The sequence below is a fragment of the Numenius arquata genome, chromosome 1 (genome assembly GCF_964106895.1).
Source record: "Numenius arquata chromosome 1, bNumArq3.hap1.1, whole genome shotgun sequence".
NCBI lineage: Eukaryota > Metazoa > Chordata > Aves > Charadriiformes > Scolopacidae > Numenius > Numenius arquata.
The window spans coordinates 24,543,818-24,567,428 of record NC_133576.1 but is presented as its reverse complement, the minus strand read 5'-3'; the positions used below and the strand labels follow the sequence as shown (position 1 = coordinate 24,567,428).

The 23,611-nt window shown below is 36.4% G+C and overlaps 1 protein-coding gene across 2 annotated transcripts in view; it reads right to left on the bottom strand.

The window, feature by feature from the left end:
- EPHA6 (EPH receptor A6) overlaps nucleotides 1-23,611 on the bottom strand; it is a 507,751-nt gene that overhangs the window by 130,813 nt on the left and 353,327 nt on the right. The window contains exons 6-8 of one of the 2 annotated variants that reach the window (XM_074161043.1): nucleotides 19,905-20,029; nucleotides 2,311-2,358; nucleotides 1,723-1,885 (exon numbers count right to left, since the gene is read on the bottom strand). In XM_074161043.1, coding sequence (XP_074017144.1) covers nucleotides 1,723-1,885; nucleotides 2,311-2,358; nucleotides 19,905-20,029 — 336 coding nt within the window. The remainder of the gene's footprint in view (nucleotides 1-1,722; nucleotides 1,886-2,310; nucleotides 2,359-19,904; nucleotides 20,030-23,611) is intronic. The other variant, XM_074161051.1, reaches the window with a different exon arrangement.

The following is a 23,611-nucleotide window of genomic DNA, read 5'->3' as shown; positions in this document are numbered from 1 at the left end:
TTGGAGAGTATCAAGGCATTATTTGACTCATCACTGAGTACTGCTTCAATCTGAAATAAGTAAGATTTATCAGCAGGCATTTACTTTGCTTCCCCTCCGCCTTTGAAATCTAAAGCAGTACTGTATAAATATTTGAATAAGAACCAGTACTTTGAACTACCCTTTTAATTAAACTGAAGTCTTTACCTAGCTCCAGGTACCATTTCAAACAGTGGCAGAATTTCTCTCAACCTCCATCTCAATTGATCATAAACAAAAACTCTTCTGTCTACATTTCCTTTAAATCACACAATGATTTATATTTATAACAAACCAAATACTTTCAGTCAGGCACAAGCTTAAGCTATAAATGTTGGTAAAAAGCAAGTATATAATGCATATTTATGTTTTGCTATCAAGATTCACACTGAACGCTTAGAAGTAATAGAGGAGATAAATGTTTAAGAGTGATGTGAACTCTAGCTCATCATGCGGCCCAACAGCCAGTTGCAACAGGGCAACTGAGAAGGAGATGTGGGGCTGGGAAGGAGTGGGTGGAATCTCACTCCCAGGAGATGTTTCTATCAGCAGTGCTAATGAGAAAAATGTCACTGGAACCACAGTCTTCCTGATTTAGAAGGGTAAGTCGCATTTTCAGAAACATGATGTAGGCTCATAGACGCTTAAGTAACATTTACTTTTGATAAGAGTTATGTCCCTGGGCGCATAAAGCCTCATATTTATTGCATCAGAAGATATAGAGAGGATCTACTGGAATTCTTGAAAGCACCCAAGTGCTCAACTCCTACTCAAACCAATTGGCTTAAGTACCCAGAAAATTTTAAGAAGTCCCATTAGGCATTAAGAACTTGGAAATCTATCCCTAAAACACTTTTGAAATAGAAGTTAAGACGCAATGAAAATGGAACACAAACCCCTGGGTGCTCTTGAAAACACTTATATAGTTTTGAGTCTGTACTTTAGCTTAAGCAACTTGAATTTTAAAACACTAATGAAAAACATAGTATACGTAATTGGTTAATTAAGGTAATTTCATTAATGAGTGTTGTAGTGTTGTATCTACTACAATAATTTTATCTCAAATGTTTATAAATACCTTGTTTGTAGTGTCTTTGAACATGAAGGCCAATACATGACTTAAATATAAAATTGTTCAGAGCATGAACATTATACATCAAGAGTTTTTTGCATATTCTGTAGGAATATGTAGGCTTTTCGCTTCTTACTGGCAAATTTATTTGGCTTATTGGTTGATGGAAATGCTTATAAAAGGTTTTTTTTTTTTTTATTTACCTGTAGAGTCTGAAAGCAGTAAAAACTACAAAGAAAAGACTCCATCAGGTGTTCTGCGAGCTTGCATGAAGCTGCTGGACTTATTTAAAGCCTGACTAAGGTTATTTCTAGACATCAAAAGGATGTCTTTGCCTTCTTTAAGCAAAGAAAGGATCACAGAATCATAGAATATCGCAAGTTGGAAGGAACCCATAAGGAAGTTATGCAGAGGAAAACATTCCTTCAGCTGCAGCATTGGGCTAAAATTTCTACTTGTTATAAATCCAGAGTGTGAGGCTGAGGCTTACTTGTTTTTTATCATACAGCAGTGGTCATTTTCTGATAAGCAAATGGTATGGATTCAGCCATTCAAACTCCCAATGTCTCACTGTTTTAGAATTAGGTGCTACTTCTAGTGTATTTGATTTTTTTTCCTTCAGTGAAACTTACTTTCATCTCCAGTTTCAAATTCAAACTTCTGGCTATAGCCGCTGTATCCTGCTGCCGTCCTGACTCTGATATGAAATATATACTTGGTGGCTGGCTTGAGACCTGTGATGATAACACTTGGAGCCTTGGACCTTGTGGAGGAATAGCTGAGCTGCTCATGCTCCTGAGGGACAAAAGAGGGGAGAAATGGTATCAAGTTGAGTTGTACAAACTTTGCAAAAAATGATATAGCAGAACTGAAGCGCCACATTCTTCTCATGAATGTAAAATGTGTTTATAAAAGGAGGTGCAGATATGGATTTCTGTACTTTGATTTTGTGCTATAGTCATAATGTATGATATGGCCTTGACTTAGATTTCAATTTTTTGTCTTTAATCTTGCATAGAAACACATCACAGCTTTGTGACTTGGGTTAGTAATTACACTGTAGTCAAAACAATATGGAATTAGTACAAGACTACATTCACAGAAAATGGCAACTAGAATGGTAGCTAATTTTTTTTGCACAATGGACAAACTAGGAGGTCAGTAAATACTAGTAAGCTGTAAAGTAAAGATGTGGGAGTATTCAAATACCCGCTACTCACTTCTACCCGCAGGTAGTGCCAAAATGCCGGCGCTATCCGTGGGTAGACCTGTGGGTAAAAGAAAATAAAAATTAACTTTTTCTTTAAAGTCTGTAAACTTCTAGCATGGTTCAACTGCTTCACTGCTGTTGAGCTTAATTTCCCTTTCCAGGTAGCTGTAATGTAGTTGTCATGAAATTCCCTTTCACACTCTGTAAGGAGAAACTGCCTCTGCAAAAGTCCCCTGTTTATCTCCTAGCAGTTGATCCTGGGCATTTGCTGAGAATTCCTGACTCTTGCAGAGATAAGAGTTGTGTGTAGAGATCACTGGGAATTACCACGGCAGACCAGCTGCTGTCGTACGGAGACAAGCCACACTGATTGCTGTGTGAAAGCTAAGTGCTGCTCTGCTAGACAGGCTGCTGCTGATACTTTTACATGAGGGGATGACTTAAAAGAAGAGAGAGTTTATTCCCTGTCATTAGTTACTGTCACTTGATAAACCAGTAATCATTTACATAGTGCCTTAAGGCTACCTTTACTTCAGTGCAGCAGGATTGGTCTCCAAACTGGCATATGAGCAGAAATGTCCTTGGCATATGCTTAACAATCCAACTGTGATACCCATAGGGCACCATTTAAATTTATTATACCATGCAGTAATATTATAGTATGTATAAGTTATTCAAAGGGTGCTTCCAGCCTGTTAAGAAGGAAACAATGTGGTTCACAGAAGAGATATAACCAGGAGAAGAATAGGTTTCAGTTAGATTCTGTTTGACTCTTAACCTCTTCTGAGCAAGATACATATTCTTTATATTCTTTATATACAACAAACAGTTTATATAAAACATGCTAACTTCAGCCATGGTGTAACAAAGTCACATTAGCATAGGGCTGCAGCTGTATCAGTATTCCCCCGGTAGGCGTACAAAGACATGGCTAAGAAAACCAAATTAACAAACACACACACACAAATAATCTAATGATTCTGTTAAGTGAAGGAGGAGAAGGAAGGCAACAATCACCAATATCTAAAATAATTGCATTTAATGCTCACTTCAAACAGTGGAAATAATTTGAGAAACCATAGTAAAAGGAAGTGTTGATTTGTCTATTACTAAATTCTGAAACAGCAAGAAGTGAATCTTTAAATTGAAATAGTAAGACAGTGTATATGTAATCTCATGGATGGGGACTATGATTAATATACCGTCTAACAACTTCTATAACTATCAGAAGATTTACTTGTTATAACTTCACTTTGAACAGGCTAGTGGATTTTAGACATACTTTTAAAGAGAAATTTCAGAAGGTATTTATTTTCTTCTGACAGGCCAACCTACTAAAGTGATGGATTTTTTTTTGTGTGATTAAGCTTGCTTCAACTTGAAAAAAAGCATGTATTCCAGAAAAGGAATAATAGGTTAATACTCAGATTTGTAAGGAAACAGAGAACTCCTACAAATACAGAGGAGTTTTCATACTACTTTATGGACATTTGACAAACATTCAGTGTGTCATAAATAGCTGATTTAATTTTATAGCCTTGTTATATGTGCAACTTCCAGGGATTTTCATGTGTAGGGGGGTCATATAACTTAACATGTAACTTGGCCAGGATATGCAAACTTGGAGAACACAAAACTTGAATTTATTTTGTAATGAAGTTTCTGACTGAAGTGTGTATGTTTCTGCCCAAAGAGACCACGTCTTTCAACACAAGCCAGGGACCAGCTCAAAATCAATCTCAGAATTAGGAAAAATTTGATGGAATTGTAAAAAGAAATAGGTACCTTCAGAGGAGGATAGAAATGGAAATTTTGTCAACAATTGGTGGACGTTCCCCAAGATCCAATGATAAGATTTACTCCCTGAAGCTTGCAGAACAAGGCCAGTGGCATAGAAGAACTGGGAAAGATTTCTGAAAAAAATAATCTGAGCGATATCTGTTTTGTTATTTCTGTTATTACAGGCTAAATACTGCTTGTGTAAGACAGCATTTGGGATATAGCAGACCCCTAACCAGGGATGTGGACAGACAGTTATCAAGTATAATTTATTATTTGTAGTTGGTCAAAGATAACGAGTGTGACAAGGATCGTGATGGTAATATTTAATCAACAAAATGGGTCCCTCCATCTATGTGTGCAGGCTGTGGATAGCAACAGCTTCCTCATGAGTGGCCATCTCTGCCTGTCCCTTCTGTGTGGTAGAAGGTATTTTGCTCATGTTCAAGGGTTGTCTGGCTTGTTGACCCCCCACCATGTGCCTGTGGCTACCTGTGGGAAGCCCTGAGGGGTCCCATCTCCATGCCCTCCCATTTCCTTTCTTCTTTCTTTTCTGCAGCCTCTTAATGCCATCTACCACAGAGTCAAAAAAAAAGATGTCTAGGAGTATATGATCATAAAAGTAATACTGCTGTCATATGGGAAAGGGCGTAGGATTTGTTACTGCAAATAAAATAGGGGAAAGGGAATCTGTCATCTTGGTGTGTTTGAGAAGAAAAAGCTTCATAAGCCTGCACCTGAGGAGAAAGTTGCTCAAACTCAAGACAAAATGATTAATAGCTGGAAACTTCACATTGTTTTATGTCATTTTTTCACACAAAGAAATCAGCCTTTTTGGATGGGATTCATACATAAGACAATTCTCCAAAGAGTGGATGCTTTGCCATTACTCCCTTCTCATGACAATGACAAGAATCTGCAGCCTACCTGGAAAGCCAGAGCTTTCCACAGAGAGACACAATTTGAGGTTGATGGGGGTGGCTCTCAAGGTTGGCCACTCTTCTGCCATGATCTTTCCCAGGGAGGCTAAGGACAATCTCAGAATAAAACAACACAATTCTAGTCTGCAGACAAGTATGGGATGCTTTGCCTTACTCTTGCCACAGGTAATATGCACTTACTTCTGCTTGGATTCTGGATACAAAAAGTGAATTCTGAATTGCAGGACTTGGATGTACTTCTTGGATATTAGTACATGCTTTTACCAGACCCTGATTTCATATTGTGGCAAAATTTAGACATACATCAACCCTCCTGCCATGCACCATGTTTTCCATCAAAATGAAGCATGCATTTGTGGGCTAGAAGGTGCCACAGTATGTTTGGTGATAGATCTCTGACCTGGACACAGTGATGGGACCAGGATCAACGGGAAATGTCAAGGACTACATCTAGTCTGTATACTACTACAAAATCTGCAAAAGAAAAGTTTCGCTGATATGGCTGTATTTCCCATTGCATGCAAGCAGTAAGTGAACCATTGGTCATTACATATGGCTCGGAGTTCATATACAATGAGAAGTACAAGAAATGCTCTGATTCTTCCCATTAGTATCAGAGCAGGATTTGTGATCTTAAGATGGCATGGGACTTACGAGAAGCTGTTCTGAGAACACAGGGGCTGAGGGTTTAAACATAAGTTGAAGAAGTCTATCGAAGATAATGTACTCATGTAACTACTAGTCAGAATCTGCTATGTGGAAATTCATAAGACCTCTTCCATAGCCCACTGCAAATTTATCTTGGTGAAAATCTGTAACTAAAACATAAATATAATTCAAATGACAAGTAATGTCACACAACTTAGGACAGACTAGCTATCCAAGTTAAACAGAATTGCATTATGAAGTTTGAAAATGATATCTCTATTTCTAAGAAAACTGTAGTTTTCTTATTGTTTGTGTGGTTCTTCTTGTGAGTGGATTCAGTTCTGATTATGAGAGACAGTGTTCACAAATCTGCAACAGTTTGATCTATGCATGAATGGTAGTACCTTTCAGAATAAAACCTTTTCCTGCAGCCACCTCTGTATGAATCTGAATCTGTATCTACCCTAATTTTATACTTGCCTTTATATTCAAGACATTTTTTCATATCTAAAGAAATAGACTGACTGAATGGAAGTTACAATGGTGCTAATGGTCTAAGACTAGACAAACTGATTTAACGGAGTTGCTTTCTGCTTTTCCAATGCACCAGAACAGCGGGATCTGTCCCATCAACATATGCTTAATGAAACATTTCCACTGTATGATATCATCAGATTAAATGATAGTTCTTCATTATGCCTCACTGAAAGTAGCTACTTTATTAATGAATGTCATATTCATTCAATATCCTTAACCTACATTATAGCAATGACTATTACCATTTTTCTTATATGCTCAAACGAAAGGGGATTTCCTTTGATGAGTTTAACACCTGCAAATAAATAGATAAACCTCCACATGCCACACCTATATATGAACATGCTACTCTCTAATTTTATCTCCACCTTACTTCAGAGGGAAACAGCACAGAAAGGATGACTTTGTGTAAAATAGTAGTAAATGTAGTAAAAAAAATGTAGTAAAATATTGATAAAGGCTAACCAAAATGTGACGATCTTTTATCAGTTTAACTCATAACGCAATCACAGAGTTTACGTTCTGATGCCACAGGTGAGAAAAAGTATATACAACTAAAAATGTTTAGTGCATAAAAAGATTAATGGAAATAAAAGCTGAAATGCAGAATTTTGCTTATAGTGCTCAAATAACCTTTAAAAGATTAACTCTACCAGTAAAGCACTCATAAAAATCCAGGCACTTTCAGGTGTACAAGGTTTGTCACCATTAATATTTGAGTGGGAAAGAGAAACACGGCTCTAATAAAAAAAAATCAGTCCTTATTTTAGCAATTAAAAATGATAACCAAATACAATTTTCTATCATTTAGAATATATAATGGGAGCTCCAGGAACTATCACTCTCTTGCAGTTTACGCTGTCTCTAGCTTATTTTATGAATGACAATCAAGATAGCTCATTCGGTCTCATGAGTAACTGAAAAGCCTTCTTACTGGGGAAAGGGTTCTCAAAGGCTTTTGCGAGCTGAAAACATACTTAACTGTGTACCAACATCTTCCAAATGTATATGTGTGGAAAGAATCCAGGGAGACAGTAACTGAATTTACTATCATCTGCTTGCGAATACATTTTCTAGTTTATATCCATTGTCCTCTAACATGAAAATTCTGTACTTAAGCCATATAATCCTGCTTAGCCTTTTTGGAGCATTATCACTTAACAGAAGGAAATACTAATAGAGATTAAATCTATATAGCACAAGCACCAGGTCTTTCTTCTGTGCACTAAAGCACAATGTCAAAGCTGAATAAGTAACCACATTAAAGAAGATTTGGAGTTCCATGATTCAGACATTATCAATGTTTAAATAAAAGCACCAATAGTAAAAAACAATCTTTTATGAGACCATTTAGTCAGATTTTTCCTCTTTCCTAGATACATCGGTTTGAAGGATATACACAATGTGACCTACAGAAGAAGCATCATTATTTTAAAGGAATAGCCACAATTCTGGAAGATAGGACTTTTATTAATCATAGCTCTGCTCCATCACAAAATGAAATCTCCAACCCCTTCCTTACTTTTCTCATGGAATCAGCTGCAATGGCACTTAATTACCTCCAGAGTTAGCTGAACTTTAATGTTGCGATACATGTTAGAATAAAACAGTAGGTAATTGCTAGGTATAGTCAATATGTGATTAATCAATTCAAATAGAGTCTATTAAAGACAAATAACAGCTAACTGTGGAGTTTGTACCTCTGTGTTTTCCAAGAAAAACATAGCCCCCACAGCTTTAATTTATGGAAATTGCCTTCGATTTATACTGCCTATATTCCTCTCACAACTAATTTGTCCCAAATAATTCTCAAAAATTATTTCCTTACTTTGCAATAAAACGTTTTCATAATATGATTTCTGAATGCCCATTGCTCCATGTCTTATCTTGTTCCTCATCTTACATAGATTGTTGTAGATGAGAAGTAATTACACTGAAATCAGTCAAATTAACTACACTTGGGAAACTCAGTCTGTCTTTGAAAGCTTCTTTATCTTTCCTGATTTTGTGCTTGATTTTCTCTTAGAAGACTATTTTGACCTATAGTATACCTATTAACATGAATGCCAGCAATAATAATTGGAAGATATTAGAAAAAAGACTCATAGGTCCAAAAACGTGCTTCTAACATTAATTACTGCCTGACTACAATATGATCAACAGGGTTAGGTCAATTCTCATTGCAATACAGAGTGTTAAAAAATTACAATAATAGAAATAATAGTCAAAGATACCATTCATATTCTTAAAAAATCTGACCAACAAACTTAAAGTAAATTTAGAAAAGTGATTACAGAGATCCGAGGACCAATCTGAACTAAGATGAAAACTGACAGGAAAAAGTAGGGCCACAGAGAAAATTCCCGACGGCTCTAGTATTTTCTTCAGAGAAGAAACTTGCAGCATTTTAAGGCATTCACCACTTCAGGTTGTAATCTTCTCCCTTCCCTTCTCAATCTCCCTTGTGATTAATCTGAGATGTAACAGTTTGGGGAGCTGAAATACTAAAGTGTGCTTTACCTGGTTGGCTTTTCAATATTTTATATTTTGATTGCCTGTCAGTCACCTCATCACTTTCTCCATACATAAAGTGAAGCTGTCAAGAAGAAAAGGGGAAGAACAGATAACCAATCATAAAGAAAATATGGAAAGGTCAAAACCCAGCCAAACCTTATTTTAATTGGATTATATACCTGGAAAGGCAGAAATGAGTTGATGTGAGGTGAACCATGAAAAAGAGAAAATTAAATGAGGCGAGATGAGGACAGGGAAATCTAAAACAGTGTTAACATTCTCGCCAGCACAATGAGGTGAGAGGTGGGCAGAGCAAAAGCTGTGTGGTTAACATGGTGAGCCAAACAGAAACACCAGGTGTGGAGGCAGCAGATAGGACACTGCTGATCATAGTGACAAGGAGATTAAATTGAAAGGAATAAAAGCAGGTCTGTGCCTTAAGTTGGTGATGGAACAGGGTGCAATTCAGAATATAATAAAGGGAGCTGGGGAACATGACTTGAGTTGTCAGATAAACGCAGATATTAAATTCCATCTTTCTAGCAGTTATGAGCTATTCTGATAACATATGTTTTCTAATTAAAAATATTTACCGGTGAAAACATCTGCACCAGTATCTCCAGGAGTCTTTCTAACTTCAGCATATAAAAATGTCAGCCTTTCCAGTTATCCCTGAAGACTTTTCTTATTTTTCCACTCAATTTTTTTTTTTTTTTTTTTGCCTCTGCACTATCTTTTTGTGTTGGGAAGAAGCAAGGAACCTTTGCAAGTATGAACTAACTTACAAATGGTAAAGATCAACTCAACTAGTATTCAGAAGTATTGCTGTCATCTTCGGACAGTAAAGCACAGTTTCCTCTGAGATACCTAACAGTAAGGTGTACTTCATAATGAGATAATAAACCATCTGACAAATACAGCTCAATGGGAAACAGATGCATTCCTGCAAAAACTGAAGAATGGAAGCCTTCTGTGACTTTGTTGGGAAACAAGCCCAGAGAACTATGTACATATAGCCAGTGGGCTAACTGCCAAGTCATTCATTTGGTATGTAAGATTCATAGTTCAAATTTCTGAATCAGGTCCTGTATATGTCACTGCAGACTTCAGACTACACACAAGCAGTACAAGTTCCTTCTCCCCATGCTCACCTTTAGCACTCTCCCCAGAGTCCAGCAATCTGCAGATTAGTGGGTTTCAGAATTAACTAAATTTGCTTCATTACATTTTACAGCTCATGGATTTTTCTTCCATGAATTTACTTAATTATTTTTTTGAACGAATTTTGCTTGTGGCTTCCAAAACAACCTTAGGCAACAAGTTTAATTACAAACTCTTTTTAGAAAAATACTGGGGGTTTGTTTTAAATTTGTTTCCTGATTATTTCATTGAATATACTCTGGTTCATCTATAAGAAATAGTTAATAATCATGAATATCAGTGATTTTTTTCAGTCAAACTCAACATATCTCTGTATATCATGGAACAGTACTTCTAGTTACAGATGGGAAGTAGGTCACTGGATAATGAAATCTATAATTTCAAAATGCAAGACCCTGGAGGAAAGATAAAAAGGCAAAACTCCTGTGATGTAAAAAAAACTGTAATGTAAAAGGCCACAGTCCAAACACCTGAAGGTCTCTAAGTTGCTGAAACATATGACAGGTAATCTTCTTATGTCTAGCACTACCAGCACTGGTAAAATCACAGTAATGCTGTACACACAAAGCTGTTGCACTCCCTCGTGGCAGAACACAAAATGGTCATTCTTCTATTTCACATTGAAGTTTGAAGACATTTTTGATGTAAGGAAGCATCTTACAACTGAAGTGGAATTTCAATATAACAGCAATGATTCAATTTTTCAGAAGAATTCTACAATAATGGTGACTTGCTATAATACAATAAAGCCAATGCTCTATTTTGACAAAAAAGCACAACATATTGACAAAGCTGTGAAATTCAAGGATCTACCAATCCTAAAAATGTAGTACAGCACTCAGTCAGCTACACAAAACTCAGTTCTAATGGTGCTGATGACAAAAACTGCTTAATTTACCTAATTCCAGTATCACTACAATGCCCATAGCTAGTTAGGTCCAGGATTTTGATTCGGGCTCCTGTTACCTGCTGGACATTTTGTCAGGTTTGTAATACCTTGCTTGAAAATTTTAGCTGCTGTGTGCAATGTATACATATTTACAAATGCCCTTGCAAATACTACATACTGTATTAAAAACCTCTTGAGGCAACAAGCCTTTCCATTTCCTTTTAAAAATGTTTTTCAGCCTTTCAGTATGGTAGGACAGGCAGAGTGACTGGTCTGATTTTAAGATTGGTTTGAGCCTGGCTTGAATTTTCTACATATTTATCTTTTATTCTTAGAAGAGGAGGCTAATGTACACTTCTCTGTTTTCATTTGCCACTGCATGTTTCCTACCTGGCAAATACAGAAAAGATTCTTATTGGTATACAACAGCTTGGAAACAAGCCATACTTAAAGCAAAACTATTCATAGTTGTTTACTTGGTTCACAGATACACATAAGAAAGCTATTAACTATGGTTCAGTGGTATTAATAAAGCTTTTTTATTTAAGTAAGAAAAATACCTACTTTTATACATATAATTGATTCAGGTTGCTATTGTGAATCTGGAATAAATGATTGAAGCCGTTAGGATTAACTTAAATCTACATGAATGTTATATGATAATGAGTATTTCACATGCTAACTGTGTATACAGTTCTCTGAGACAACTACTTTCCTTTTCAGAGAAAATCAGGACTTACAAATATAGAATAATGTTGACAACATTAATATAGATTTCAACATCATCCAACAAGAATTAATTTTGGAGGAAGGATTTTGACTCTGAGATACCAACTCTGACACTAACTAAAGTTTGACTTTAATCACTCCAATACAAATAATAAATGAGAGGCAAGAGGGAACATGCTGATCTATATATCTATATATAGGGACAATCCATTGAGATTGTGTAGCATTTTTCATTATGCAAACCTCTTTAGATATAAATATATCAATAGCTATTGAAAAGTCACTGAAATATCACGTTCTCTGTGTATTTGTAAGCATGTGTGTGCATTTTTGTGTGTCTCAGTGCAGGCCAACAGCAAACATCTATCTTACAATTTTAACTCCAAAGGGCTAAATTAATCTCTGGCATCATGACTATATTGCAGATCCTGGCATTACATCAACAATATAGCATGTTATTTATATTTATATTTTTTCCAAACACCTCATTGAGTTAATAGAGGAGTATAAAGCAAAAATGGAAATAATTTTCCAATTAGTTTAACATGAATGTCAAAGAACAAAATTTAACAAGTAACTTAAAAATAAAGTAAATTAAAATCTAACAAGTAAATTAAACTGCTGATTTTACACTTCCAAAACTGACAAAACAAGTTCTGTTCCTATTTTTGTATCAGAGAAGTGCCCATTTTTAATTTAACTAACCACCAGAAATAATACTTTTTGAGTTGATAAAAACAAAACAAAACAAAATCTGAAAATTTAAAAAAGGAACTTACAGATAGGTGACAATACTTTTTCAAAAAGGAGGACCTGTCTCAGTCACTAAAGAATTGCCATGGTGATAATACAATATGCTAGTATTTCTGGCAGCACATGCAAGAAAACCAGATAGCTTGTGCAAGGTCATTGCAAATACAAGATGCGTCAACCTGGTGGAGTTCCTACAGCAACATAAATGTTTCTATAAGCAGCAGGTGAATTCCTGCAAAAGACTCTAAAGCTATTAACAGCTCGGTAAGGAGTACATAATAATAGGTTGTTAATTCAGCCTCCCTGACAAAAACATCAAGAAAGGGCACTTTGAAACCATTAATACTAATACATTAAAAAAGAAAGAAAAGAAAAAGAGAGAATTTTTACATTATGTTTCTTTAAATCAACAAAATAAACATTTATGATTTTATTAGGGTACAGAACTAGTAAAGATATGTAGGGGGTAGTGAATAACATACCCTTTCTATGAATTCAAGTTGGCTAATGAAATCACGCATTTAAATGAAAAGCTCCTCTAACGCACATTTTTCATTCCAACAACCAGCCCCCAACACCCACAGCTTTTATTTAATACGTCGTAAAAAGATTATACTAATATTAAACATGGAAATAGTACATTTTATTCCATGAAATTTGAATGGCTCTCCTTAAAAGAGCTTCCTCTTTCCCTTTATATTTTCCTCCCTTCTCCCAGAATGACTTCACCCAGAAAGACATCACTACTTAATAAAAAAGAGATTGCCTATATTATGCAGTCAGTGGCTTTGCCTCCATTTCAGTGTGAAAATAATGTTAAAAGTGGAAAAGGAATAACAATCTGCTTTTCTGCATGGTTAGTGTGCAGTTGTAATCCAGTCTCAGGTGAAGAGAAGAAAAAACAAAGGAACTTTCTCTGGTTTTCCCCCCAAAAGGAATACATGTCTTTTACCTGTATCTCCCCAAACATCTCCCGAATGTATCAAGGGTTGCAGGAAAAAAAATGCAAGTGAAATGATACCTCATATTGGAACATTCCTTCATTTATACAAAGATGTAACCTCACTTATGACTCAAAGTACACATCTTGATTTAACCTGTGAATCCATCTTTATGGTTGTGAAAGAACAATTTATGAACAGTAAGTTGTTTCTGTATTACGAGAACACTGTCCTAGCTTCAGTTTTTAAAATAGTTTGGCCTCATAGATGAAGACTTTGGGGAACTTTTAAGCTAGTTCTTACTTTAAGAAGGTATAAAGGAAACATTTTGACAGGTTTTAGGGAAATGGAGACCTGAAAATTGTATTTAACTTATAAATAAGGAAATTATTTTTGCTTAGGTGGCCATGCTTTGGCAGCTACACTAGTTATATTTAGGTCATTGCTCATGAAACCCACCATACTTTTGGAAAAATACGTCAAACTTTCAACTGCAAAGTTTGACTCCTGACTGTATGTTAAGGTACCTGGGGGAACTACAACTCTAACTTCAGATACTACTAAAACTTATGGCACCTAAAACAAAAGGTGAACACACTGAAACTAGTTAATAATAACAGCAATGACAACAACAATAATAAGATGTTTTGGTACGTTCTCTATTTTGTTAATTCAGGATTAAACATTTTAATCTTATAGAATCATAGAATTGTCTAGGTCTGAAGGGACCTTCCTTTTGCGCAATTGACATATTCTCTCTGAAGAGACAATGTTTCTTTTTCACAATATCTTCATCAATATCATCTAAAGTTTGTCAGAGTGAGCTGAAACTTACTGCACTATAAAACAGCAGCATCTGATTTTTGACCCTACCTAATCACATGCTTAAGTCTAACAGCTGATTCCTGCGGTTAACATTATTATTCTTGCTGTGTCCACAAATTATTTTTAAAACTATTTTTGTCTGAAGCTCAAATTCTGCATGGCTAGAAAAATGTTTAATAATTACTTTTATTAGGAATCAACCTCTGCTGCTAAATCAATGGATTTAGTTTTTTTAGAGGTGTGAAACTAGCTGTGTGGTGCTAAATTTGTTGCCTTGTAATAGTTTGCATACCTCCTATGTCTATGTGTTTGAAAGAATTTGAAGACCATTTATTCGTAACGATTAATGTACTTTTACTATATTTGTGCAGCTCTTCTAGAAGTTACTGGAATAAGCATTGCACATGTAATTTTCCTTGGAGAAAATGGTATTGGCTACAGACACGAACACAAGATCAGCAGAGACTGAACTACGTTTTCTTTTAAATCAAGTCCACTAGGCTTGCTTAAACAGCATTATATTTCTTGTTGAGATTTTTTGGTTCAGCAGGAATGACAATAGTAATAGCTCTGTAGGCTACTTCATTATTAAATACAAAACTTTAGAAGCTATCTCTAAATAATTGACAACAACGATTAGGACACTAGCCAAACTGGGAACCTAATGGAGAAAGCCTAGCTCAGAACTGCTTTAATAAACCCTTTGCTGCATGTAATTGATATTTAGAGGCCAGATTTCTTTTTCTCCTAATAGTAGTTATATCAGTGTCATTAATAATGGCTGCTGCAGGTTCCTTAAGTTTTTTCCTGTAGGCAAAAATTATATCTGGTCAGAGAGTCTCATAATTTTTCACCCTCATTTTCAACAATTCTGAGACATTTTTTTTCTCTTTTTAGAATCTAAGGCTTTTACAGTTCTTCCCTTGGGGAACTAGGTTAATAACAGCAGAATAGGAAAACTGAGAAGATTGTTTAACATCACTTACTATGCTAAAGCAAGCTAGGAGATTTCATTTCAACGATTATCTCCCAAAGCGCATTTGTAGTGATTATTTTTTAAAAACATTCACCAGACATGGTTCATTTCCCAGGAGCTCTGAACAGCTGAGAATGCCAGAGGCTCTTCCTTGGAGCCCTGACACCTCACCACAACATGCTGATCTGTTCCTGCAGCTATGGTCAAATACTAAGGTCTGATTAATACTACTATCCAAAAACTCTTATACATCCAAATAACTCAGTGCTTTTGTTTTTATGAGTACGTGCTGACAATGTAATGAAGATGTATTATGGCATGAGCCCTACATTTCTTGCTTCTAGTCACATCAGAAACATTTCACTTGTAGGCAGCCTATTTCTACTTACGCCTCAAATAATTTGAAAAATCGAAAAACATTACAGGAGCAAAGTGTTTGTTTTAAAAGAGTATGATTAGCATGAGGCTAAAACTTGCCCAGCTGATCATCCAATGACAACAACATAGTGCTTGCTATCTTATGCTGAGTATACTTGCTGACTGGCCAGGCACCTGAAATGCTCATATGCTCATCTCTATTCTTATAAGCCTTTCCCTATTCCCCTTGTCAGTGATGTTGACTTTAAAATTTAGTCATGAAGCTTTCAAGGGTATCAAGCATGCTATGGTAGGTATAGCAACAAAAAAAGAATATGGCTGGCGAAAAAACCAGCACACGCTAACAATTCAGCCATAACAGTACCCAACAGACTACGCCTGCTCATGAATAACATGACACAGTCTGCAGGCTCTCTTCAGCCTCCTGTGGATTGGAGCTGGTACATATATTATTATTCTTCATTATTTAAAAATTTAAGGTAAAGGCAAAATATGAACTAAGAAAGTACTGGTACTTAAGGGAAATAGGGAAGTTGTAACATAACGTGATCCTTCTCACTCAGTTAAACATTATGCATAAAATAGAGGTGGAAAGACTGGAGCGGTTTAGCTAAGTAGTAGGGTGGTTGAGGGTCAACGAACCTCACGCATGGCACGCAGGCCTCACAGAAAGGCACAGGGCTATAGAAGAGAAATCACTAATTTTACTTCGCCTTTCCAAAATGTCACCCAGAAATTCAGAGGATTGTCTGATCTACTTGATGTGGCTTCTTATAAAAAAGAGGAACATCTGTTATCCTAAACCAGGATAAGTCACACACCTTACACTGGCAGTTCACATGGGAAAAAAAGCTGGATTGAAACAACTTGGGCACGTGCATGAAAGTGAGGTTGATGCATTCCCAGGGCTCTCAGGACTGTGCTATTCCTGTGCTAGTCTTCAGTGTGGTACTGAGCATATCACAAGATTAACTGTTCCTTGAAAAGTGTGGAAAAAAATGGCAAGGATATCAATTCATACCTCTGTACATGCACTGTGTGCCACATCTTTTTGCCATCTATTGTATATATAATCTTCTATAGCTTTGTAATAATAATATGGTGCACATATTTCTAGACAGATAGATAGGTTTGCTTTAAAATAAGGAATACTACTGTAGGCAAACAACTCTGAAAGACAAAATTACTTTCTTGCTTACAATTTTCCATATTAATTTTTGTAAAAATAATTTTGTCATTCAAAATATTACTCACTGATAGTCTTAAATCTTCACATTATTCCCAACAAGTCATTTACCTCAAGGTCTCTTATGTATTTTACTACTCAAATTCAGGATGCCTCATTTTAATTCACATTAATGAATATTCAAAGAAAGAGCGGTGTTTTTTTTAATATTAGATTTTAAGAAGGAGCATCGTTTCCTGCATATGTTAAGTAAATGCAGCTAAAGAGTGATAGAAAAATTAACAAGGTCATACTGCTTTCTAATTCTTTAAATCTGGCACTTTATCTCTCTGTTTCATTGGATCTTCATCTCTTTTTAAAATCTCATTGGAAAACTAATTTCCCCCTTGCCTCTACTGCTTGGTTATTTTCTCTCTTTTATTTATTAATTCAACTCTAAATAATACAGGAATGGAGGAAAAGTCATATCTGACATCCTACATATCCTGTCCACTCACTGTCATATGGAGGTGTGTTAAAATTTTTATGTGAAAACTGCCTGTGAGTTGCAGATTGAGTTTGCCAACAAAGTGAAGTACTTTGTCAAAGGGATTTGGCTTTAGTGTAAATTTCATCAAAAGACAAGAAGGTGAAGAAACATCAGCCAGCCCCTCCATCCTGCTCCACAAGATATTCTCTGTTTAGAGATGTCATTGCAATGCCTTGGGATATTGCTTGAGTACATCCTATTAAAATCTCTTCTCTACTGACTGGCTTTCTCAGCTAATTATGTATTATCTTGTGTGTAACAGAAAATATAATCCAGCTGGTGTATTTGGGCCATGTGGGAGAACTTAAACTTAATACAGTTGCTGATATGTATACAGCTTGGTATGCTTAATACAGCTCTCGGGGAACATTAATTTTTGATGATTAACTTTAAGGGTTTGGGTGGAAAAGAGGAGGAATAAGCATTTTCCAGTTCAACTGCACAACCTGAAGTGCAGCTGGTATGGTTTATATCCACTGTGTACTGTGTTTCCTTTCCCATGAGGGAATTCCTACAGAAGGACTCAGCTTCATTACAAGGCTGTAACAAGGCCATATCTTATCCCACTCCTCCGTCTGACTAGAACATGCAACCTTTTTGGCAAGAGGTAAATAGGTTATGATGCCCTGGAATCTTTCAAAAAGTAAAAGCTTTGGTCAGTGCCTGAGCAATAGTTTTAAAGTATAAGAGAAAAGTTGATTATTATTAGCAAGGAAACTGAGATTATATTGATATCTGGAGTTTTATTTTTAAAGGGAAAGACAATACTGCCTATGAGAGATTTTTTTCTTTTAAAAGTACCGGGCTGTTTGTGGAAGATATTAAAGGATTATAAAATAGAATGGATAGATAACAGACTGCAGAATGTGGCAGACATCCTGTATCAACAGAGATAATTTGCAAATATTTAGTATCTATGAAGACTACGAAGAAGGTCTATGAAGAAATGCTTTTCAGAATGCATCTTAGATCTCTGAGGTCAAACATTTAATGGATTTTTTGTGTGTTGCTGTAAAGACTCACTTATCGTCTAGGGTGACAAATGTTGCTAACTGTACAGTTTCTGGAATGATTCATAATCTAGCAGAAATAAGATATTGCAACTACCAGGCCCCAACATACGGTATTATTTCAGGATCATGATATTCTCTCTCTGGTTATATCACATAAAACTTTTTCCTTTTACTGTGACAAAACCTCATAGCATCTTGGACGGAATGCCTACAAATTTTTGTTCTCCTTACAGGCCAAGTCAGCTCTCTAATTATGTCCTAAATCAGCTTATGTTCACTGCATTTTTGGCTGCAAAGCTGCAGAACAAAGTTTCCTCTTGTCAGCCAGCCACATAAATATGTACCAATATATTCCTAAATAAGAAACAAAAAATCAATACAATCCATATAGAATTGACTCTCAAAAAGTTTTGGTATTTTCTCAAGATCCTTATGCGTTATAAAAGGTGAAAACAGAAAATGGTTCTTTTTGGTAGAAACAGATAGTGCTTTAAACTCTATATAACAAAGGGCTCTGAAGCCTGTGTATCTAGTCTTGCTGTGCAACGGACAAATCTAAGCAATATGTAGACCTCTGAGGAGAGCTATTTGCCATTGCACTCAGTATTGACAGGTGCTAGCAGATAATCTATTGATAAAAGTCTTTTATAAATATAAGTTTTAACATCCATAACTTAACATCCATATGAATGGTTTTGAATATTTGAAAGTCATAATGTGGCTTACTATGGTAATGGATCAAAACCTGAATGACTTCCATTAGTGTAGGAAACTAAGGTTTCCTTGCTTTGGCTATGAAATATCTGTCTTCTCCCTCTAGCTGTGCTGTTTAAATTGTTTGGATTTTTTCCCAGTTTACCCTTTTTTTCTGCATCATTAAAGGTGCACAATCTCAATAGAGAAGTGCAGCCACAGAAGAAAATTTCCAGAGCCTAACATCCCTAAATCTTTCTTTCATGACTTGGCTTGTATTTCTGTTCTTTGTGGTCTTCTCACATATCCATTAGTTCCATTGTGACTTTCAGATGTGGACAGAGAAATAGAGAGAACTGACCTAGCAGGTGACTGTTTAAGACACAGACACCAAAAAAATCCTGCCTACGTCTCTAGGAATGAAGGCACTGATTAGCACTAAGTTTTACCCTGCAAGTGCAAGGCCCTGTAGCCAACTGGAAATGACATAATGCATTTTGTGATTTGGGAGAAGCAATCTTCCAATTATGCTTTCACAAGGTGTGCTATGCATGTACCTTGTACATTTACTTGTAGTGCATGTTGCTGCTCACTTTTGTGTGAAATCACATAATTTTGACAGAATGCCAGAAATTTGACATGAATGCCATGCATTTTCTCCCTTGTAATCTTTTGTAACCCTCTAAGCAAGGCTGGTGCACTCCCATTTAAGCATAGATTATTGCAAAATAATGTTGCAGAATTAAATCACATTGATATTCACCTTAACTCTATTGTTTCAGTGTCACTCTAATGTAGAGTTTTACAGTCCATAAATCAAAATATGTTCAAGCATATGATCCATTTATCCATGTTTGTAAATGTAGTTATTATGAGACAGGTATATCTACTGCCTGCCTGATGCTCTACTTGATTTTGATGGGAAACAAGACAGTCATTAACAAGTCAGAAGTAAAACAATGAAAAATCAGTACAAAATAGAACATCTACTTATATAGCATTGTATACGGGATCAAGTGAAAAGTTAAAAGGTTTTTTTTTTTAATATTAAAAATACAAAACATATTGCTCTTTAGGATCTGAGTTTGGGTGATGCTGTAAGTGAGACCTACTTTCTCATAGTACTTGATCTCGTAGTCCAGAATGGCTCCATGGGGAAAGTCCGGCTCTTGCCAGGAGAGGGCAATGCTGTTTTGGGAAGCCCAGTCCTTCCTTACCATACCTATCAAGGAGGGTGCTGAAAGGGAAAAGGATAACTAAGGGTTAAAGACGAAGCACACGGTTTATCCTTTCAACCTACTGTCTTAGGATACCAACCCGAGGTAACTTTGAGTGACCTCCAGGCAGAAAAGCATGACAGATGGCAATTCTCAGGGAAACGATATAACCTGGAATTAATGTCTCAAGTACATACCACTATCTCCTTTGTTACAGTGCAGACCAGCTTCTAAAAAATGGTTATATACAAAAACATAGAAAGAAGCGCCTGTGTCGGTCCCCACCACCGGCTGTGCACAACCAGGTTGAGCTGCTGGCTCCAAGGACATCATGTCCAGAGCAGAACCATGTTTCAGAGACAGTAAATTCTACACTCAGGACAATCTGCATTAAATGTCATAATTAAAATGTGTAAAATGGACATTCAGTTTACTCTTTGGAGTAATGTAAAGTGACACAGCTCAAAACACATGCATTGAATCCTGTTCCTGCTAGCTGGGCTGCCAACAGCAAGGGCATTTTAGCCCATCAATGAGGTACCTGTGTGCACAGAAGACCCAGCTCGTTAGAGGCAGCCAGTGGCAGGGACTGGGTTATGGGCAAACTGTGGGGGCAAAGGTGCCCCCAAAATCTACCTGCTGTAATTGATACTGCAGGTCTGCAGCAGCGTAGCGAGTAAGAATCACTTCCAGCAGATTTTGGAAGGGGCCCACAGTGGGTGGGTGCACCCAAGAGCTAAATTATCTCACTATGGGGCTAACTGATTTTAAGAAACAGGTTTTCAGCCCTTTTGGAAGAGAAGATGCACTGTTATCTATGCAATAATTTCAAATGGTGCAAAAATTGTATTCTAGAAAAGGATCTTTGCTTGTTTTATTAATCTGGTCAAGCATGTCAAAGGAAGTCTAACATTCTACAGACACTAATGCTTTTTTAATAGTATTGATGCACAGCTGTCCCAAATGTTACAATAAAAGCAGTCACATCCTGAAGACAACTGAGTAAGCTGAACAAACCAGCTACCATAAAAAAAATTCTTCCAGTGGTTCACAGCTTTCACTATTTGTCATTCCACTAATAAATATCAGTTTATTACACACTCTCCCCCATTCTCTATTAGGAATCTTAATCTCTTCTAAGCTTCCAAGGAGCTGTCTCTTAAAAATAACACATTTTTATGACTTCTGTTTTTATCTTTTGAATGAAAGTGTCCCTAGGAAAATGAAATAAGTATGTGTTTCTAGTCACAAAATTTCACGCCTTAGTTTTCTTTCCTGTAAACATTTCAGGAAGTTTAATAAATGAAAACAATAAATAAATTATAAAATGCAAACAAATGGTAAAGAAAACAAACCCGGTTGTTTTCCTTTGAAAAAAGGGAAACTCTACACACAGACATACACATAACAATCTCTTTCTCTGTGACAGGGCATTTATCCAAGACAGAAAATAAACTTCCATCCATTGTCACTCCTCCCTGGGGATAACTATTCTGTGGTATAATAGACCAGTCCTCTCTCAAGTGAAAAAAACCCCAACCCAACATGTAACACCGAATGACAAAAAGCTACCAAAAGTATTAAGTAGATAAAACAGAGCTTGCACAAAAAACTGTCCTACACCTGTACTTATGCCATTTTAACCACAGCTCTAATGCAAGGGAATGAGAGGAAAAAAGAATTCCTGCCACACTGATTAACCTATTTTTCAGGGAGTCCTTAAACAGCATAATGTTAGTAACAGAAGAGAACAAAATACAAATAAATAAATAAAAAGCATTCATAGGTTCTGGGCCAAAATGTCATCCCTGAGTGCGTATAACTACTCCCTCAGTTAAAATGAAAGTTTTACTCTTGAAATTGCAGGTGAAGCTGAGCTCTCATAATATTTCTCTAGGGTAAAATCAGCTATTCCAAGCAGAGAACAAAGATAGGTCTGTTTAAAGGAAAGCAGGAGTTAGCAAACATGGATTTGTATTTGCTGAACACTCATCGAGGGCCTATGAGGGCAATTGCTCATATATATTTGTTTACTATTTGCTGGTTTGAGTCACTCACTGGTATTGAGATGTGATCTGCAGGCGCTTTTGAGGAAGCAATAGCAACCTTTCAGATACACCTTATACACCCTGTGCACCTGCTCACAGGTAAAGGACATCAGCTGGGCCACCTTTCCTAGCACATCATGGCTTCTTCTCACTGCATTTGGGGGTTCACTGGTTAGACATCCAAATCCTTGCAAAACGATTGAGCTTGATTAAAGAAAACACCAGGTTAAACTGTGGATATAATTATGTTGGCCTTTCTAGGCTTTTAAAATACAGATTACTGATACTACAGTTCTTCAAATGATGACCTAACATTTATAAGCTTTTCATATGTACTGCATGTGGTGCATTTTTCTTTGGGTTCTGATTTCCAAATTTATACAGCAATTTGTGTTTTCAGCTGAGCTCACCACTCTAGCTCTTCCATTTGAGTAAGCCCATGTCAAAAGACAGTCCTAGCACAACAGAAGATCCTCTCAAAAGTTCAGTATAAGAAATAGCCCAAGTCTTCTTCCTGGGAGACAACTCAGTAGCAAATTTATGAAAGAAAATTACTTCAATCCTCTCCTAAACCAGCTGTGCTTGTCCTGGACTTGAAACTGAAAGCCCCAGACAGCAAGGCTCATATCACACCTGTAGCCCTGTGCCAGCACCCTATCCCCTAAATCAAAATGGGAAGGTGTGTACATAAGGCTGTGAGTATGAGGAGCATATTTGTGTTTGTATTAGGGTGCTGGGCAAAAAAAAAAGTGTGCTTTTTAACAAAAAGCCACCATTAACCATTTCTTATCTGTTCATAAAAATCATAGAATCATAGAATGCTTTAGGTTGGAAGGAACCTTAAAGATCATCAAGTTCCAAACCCCTCCATGGGCAGGGACACCTTCCACTAGACCAGGTGATCCTACATTTGTCATACAGAAGTTATCTATTCACATCTCAGAGGAAATAATGACTTTTAGGAAAAGTATTCCGGTCAGAAATTTATTGTACAAAGAAACAGACAAATCAAATCAAGTAATTAAAAGCCACAGCTTGCTCAGTTTCTGTTTCTTTATTTGTTGTGAAGGGCTACTAAAAGCAATACTTTCTACAGAGAAATTTCAGCTTCTTATAACAGTTGCTCAGTAGAGCAGAAGTTCCTCAGACCCTAAAGATCCTTTCCATTTACTATTAAATCTCTTTTTAACCAGAAAATTGTAAAATAGGTAAATCCTATTTGCCCATTTATAAAGACTGCTCTAATGTTCCTTTGATGAATCAATGGGAAGTTCTTTTAATTAGTTGCTTCAAATCCAGTAGCTGCAGGAGAGCTCTAATTTGGTTACCCAATGAAACCATTTGAAAAAAAAAATGCTTAGAAGCACAGCATGGCTTTTAATCACTTTAATGGCAGCATTTTCTTGCCATTGGTACTAAGCTGAAGGATAGTTTCTGGCTCTTGAGCTCAGCGCTGATCTCTGTTTTGTAGTGAGGATTCTTTGCACCATCTGCTCTCTATGTTTTCCTCTACACTGTTATAAATTTCTTGAATTGTGATGAGTCATCTACAAT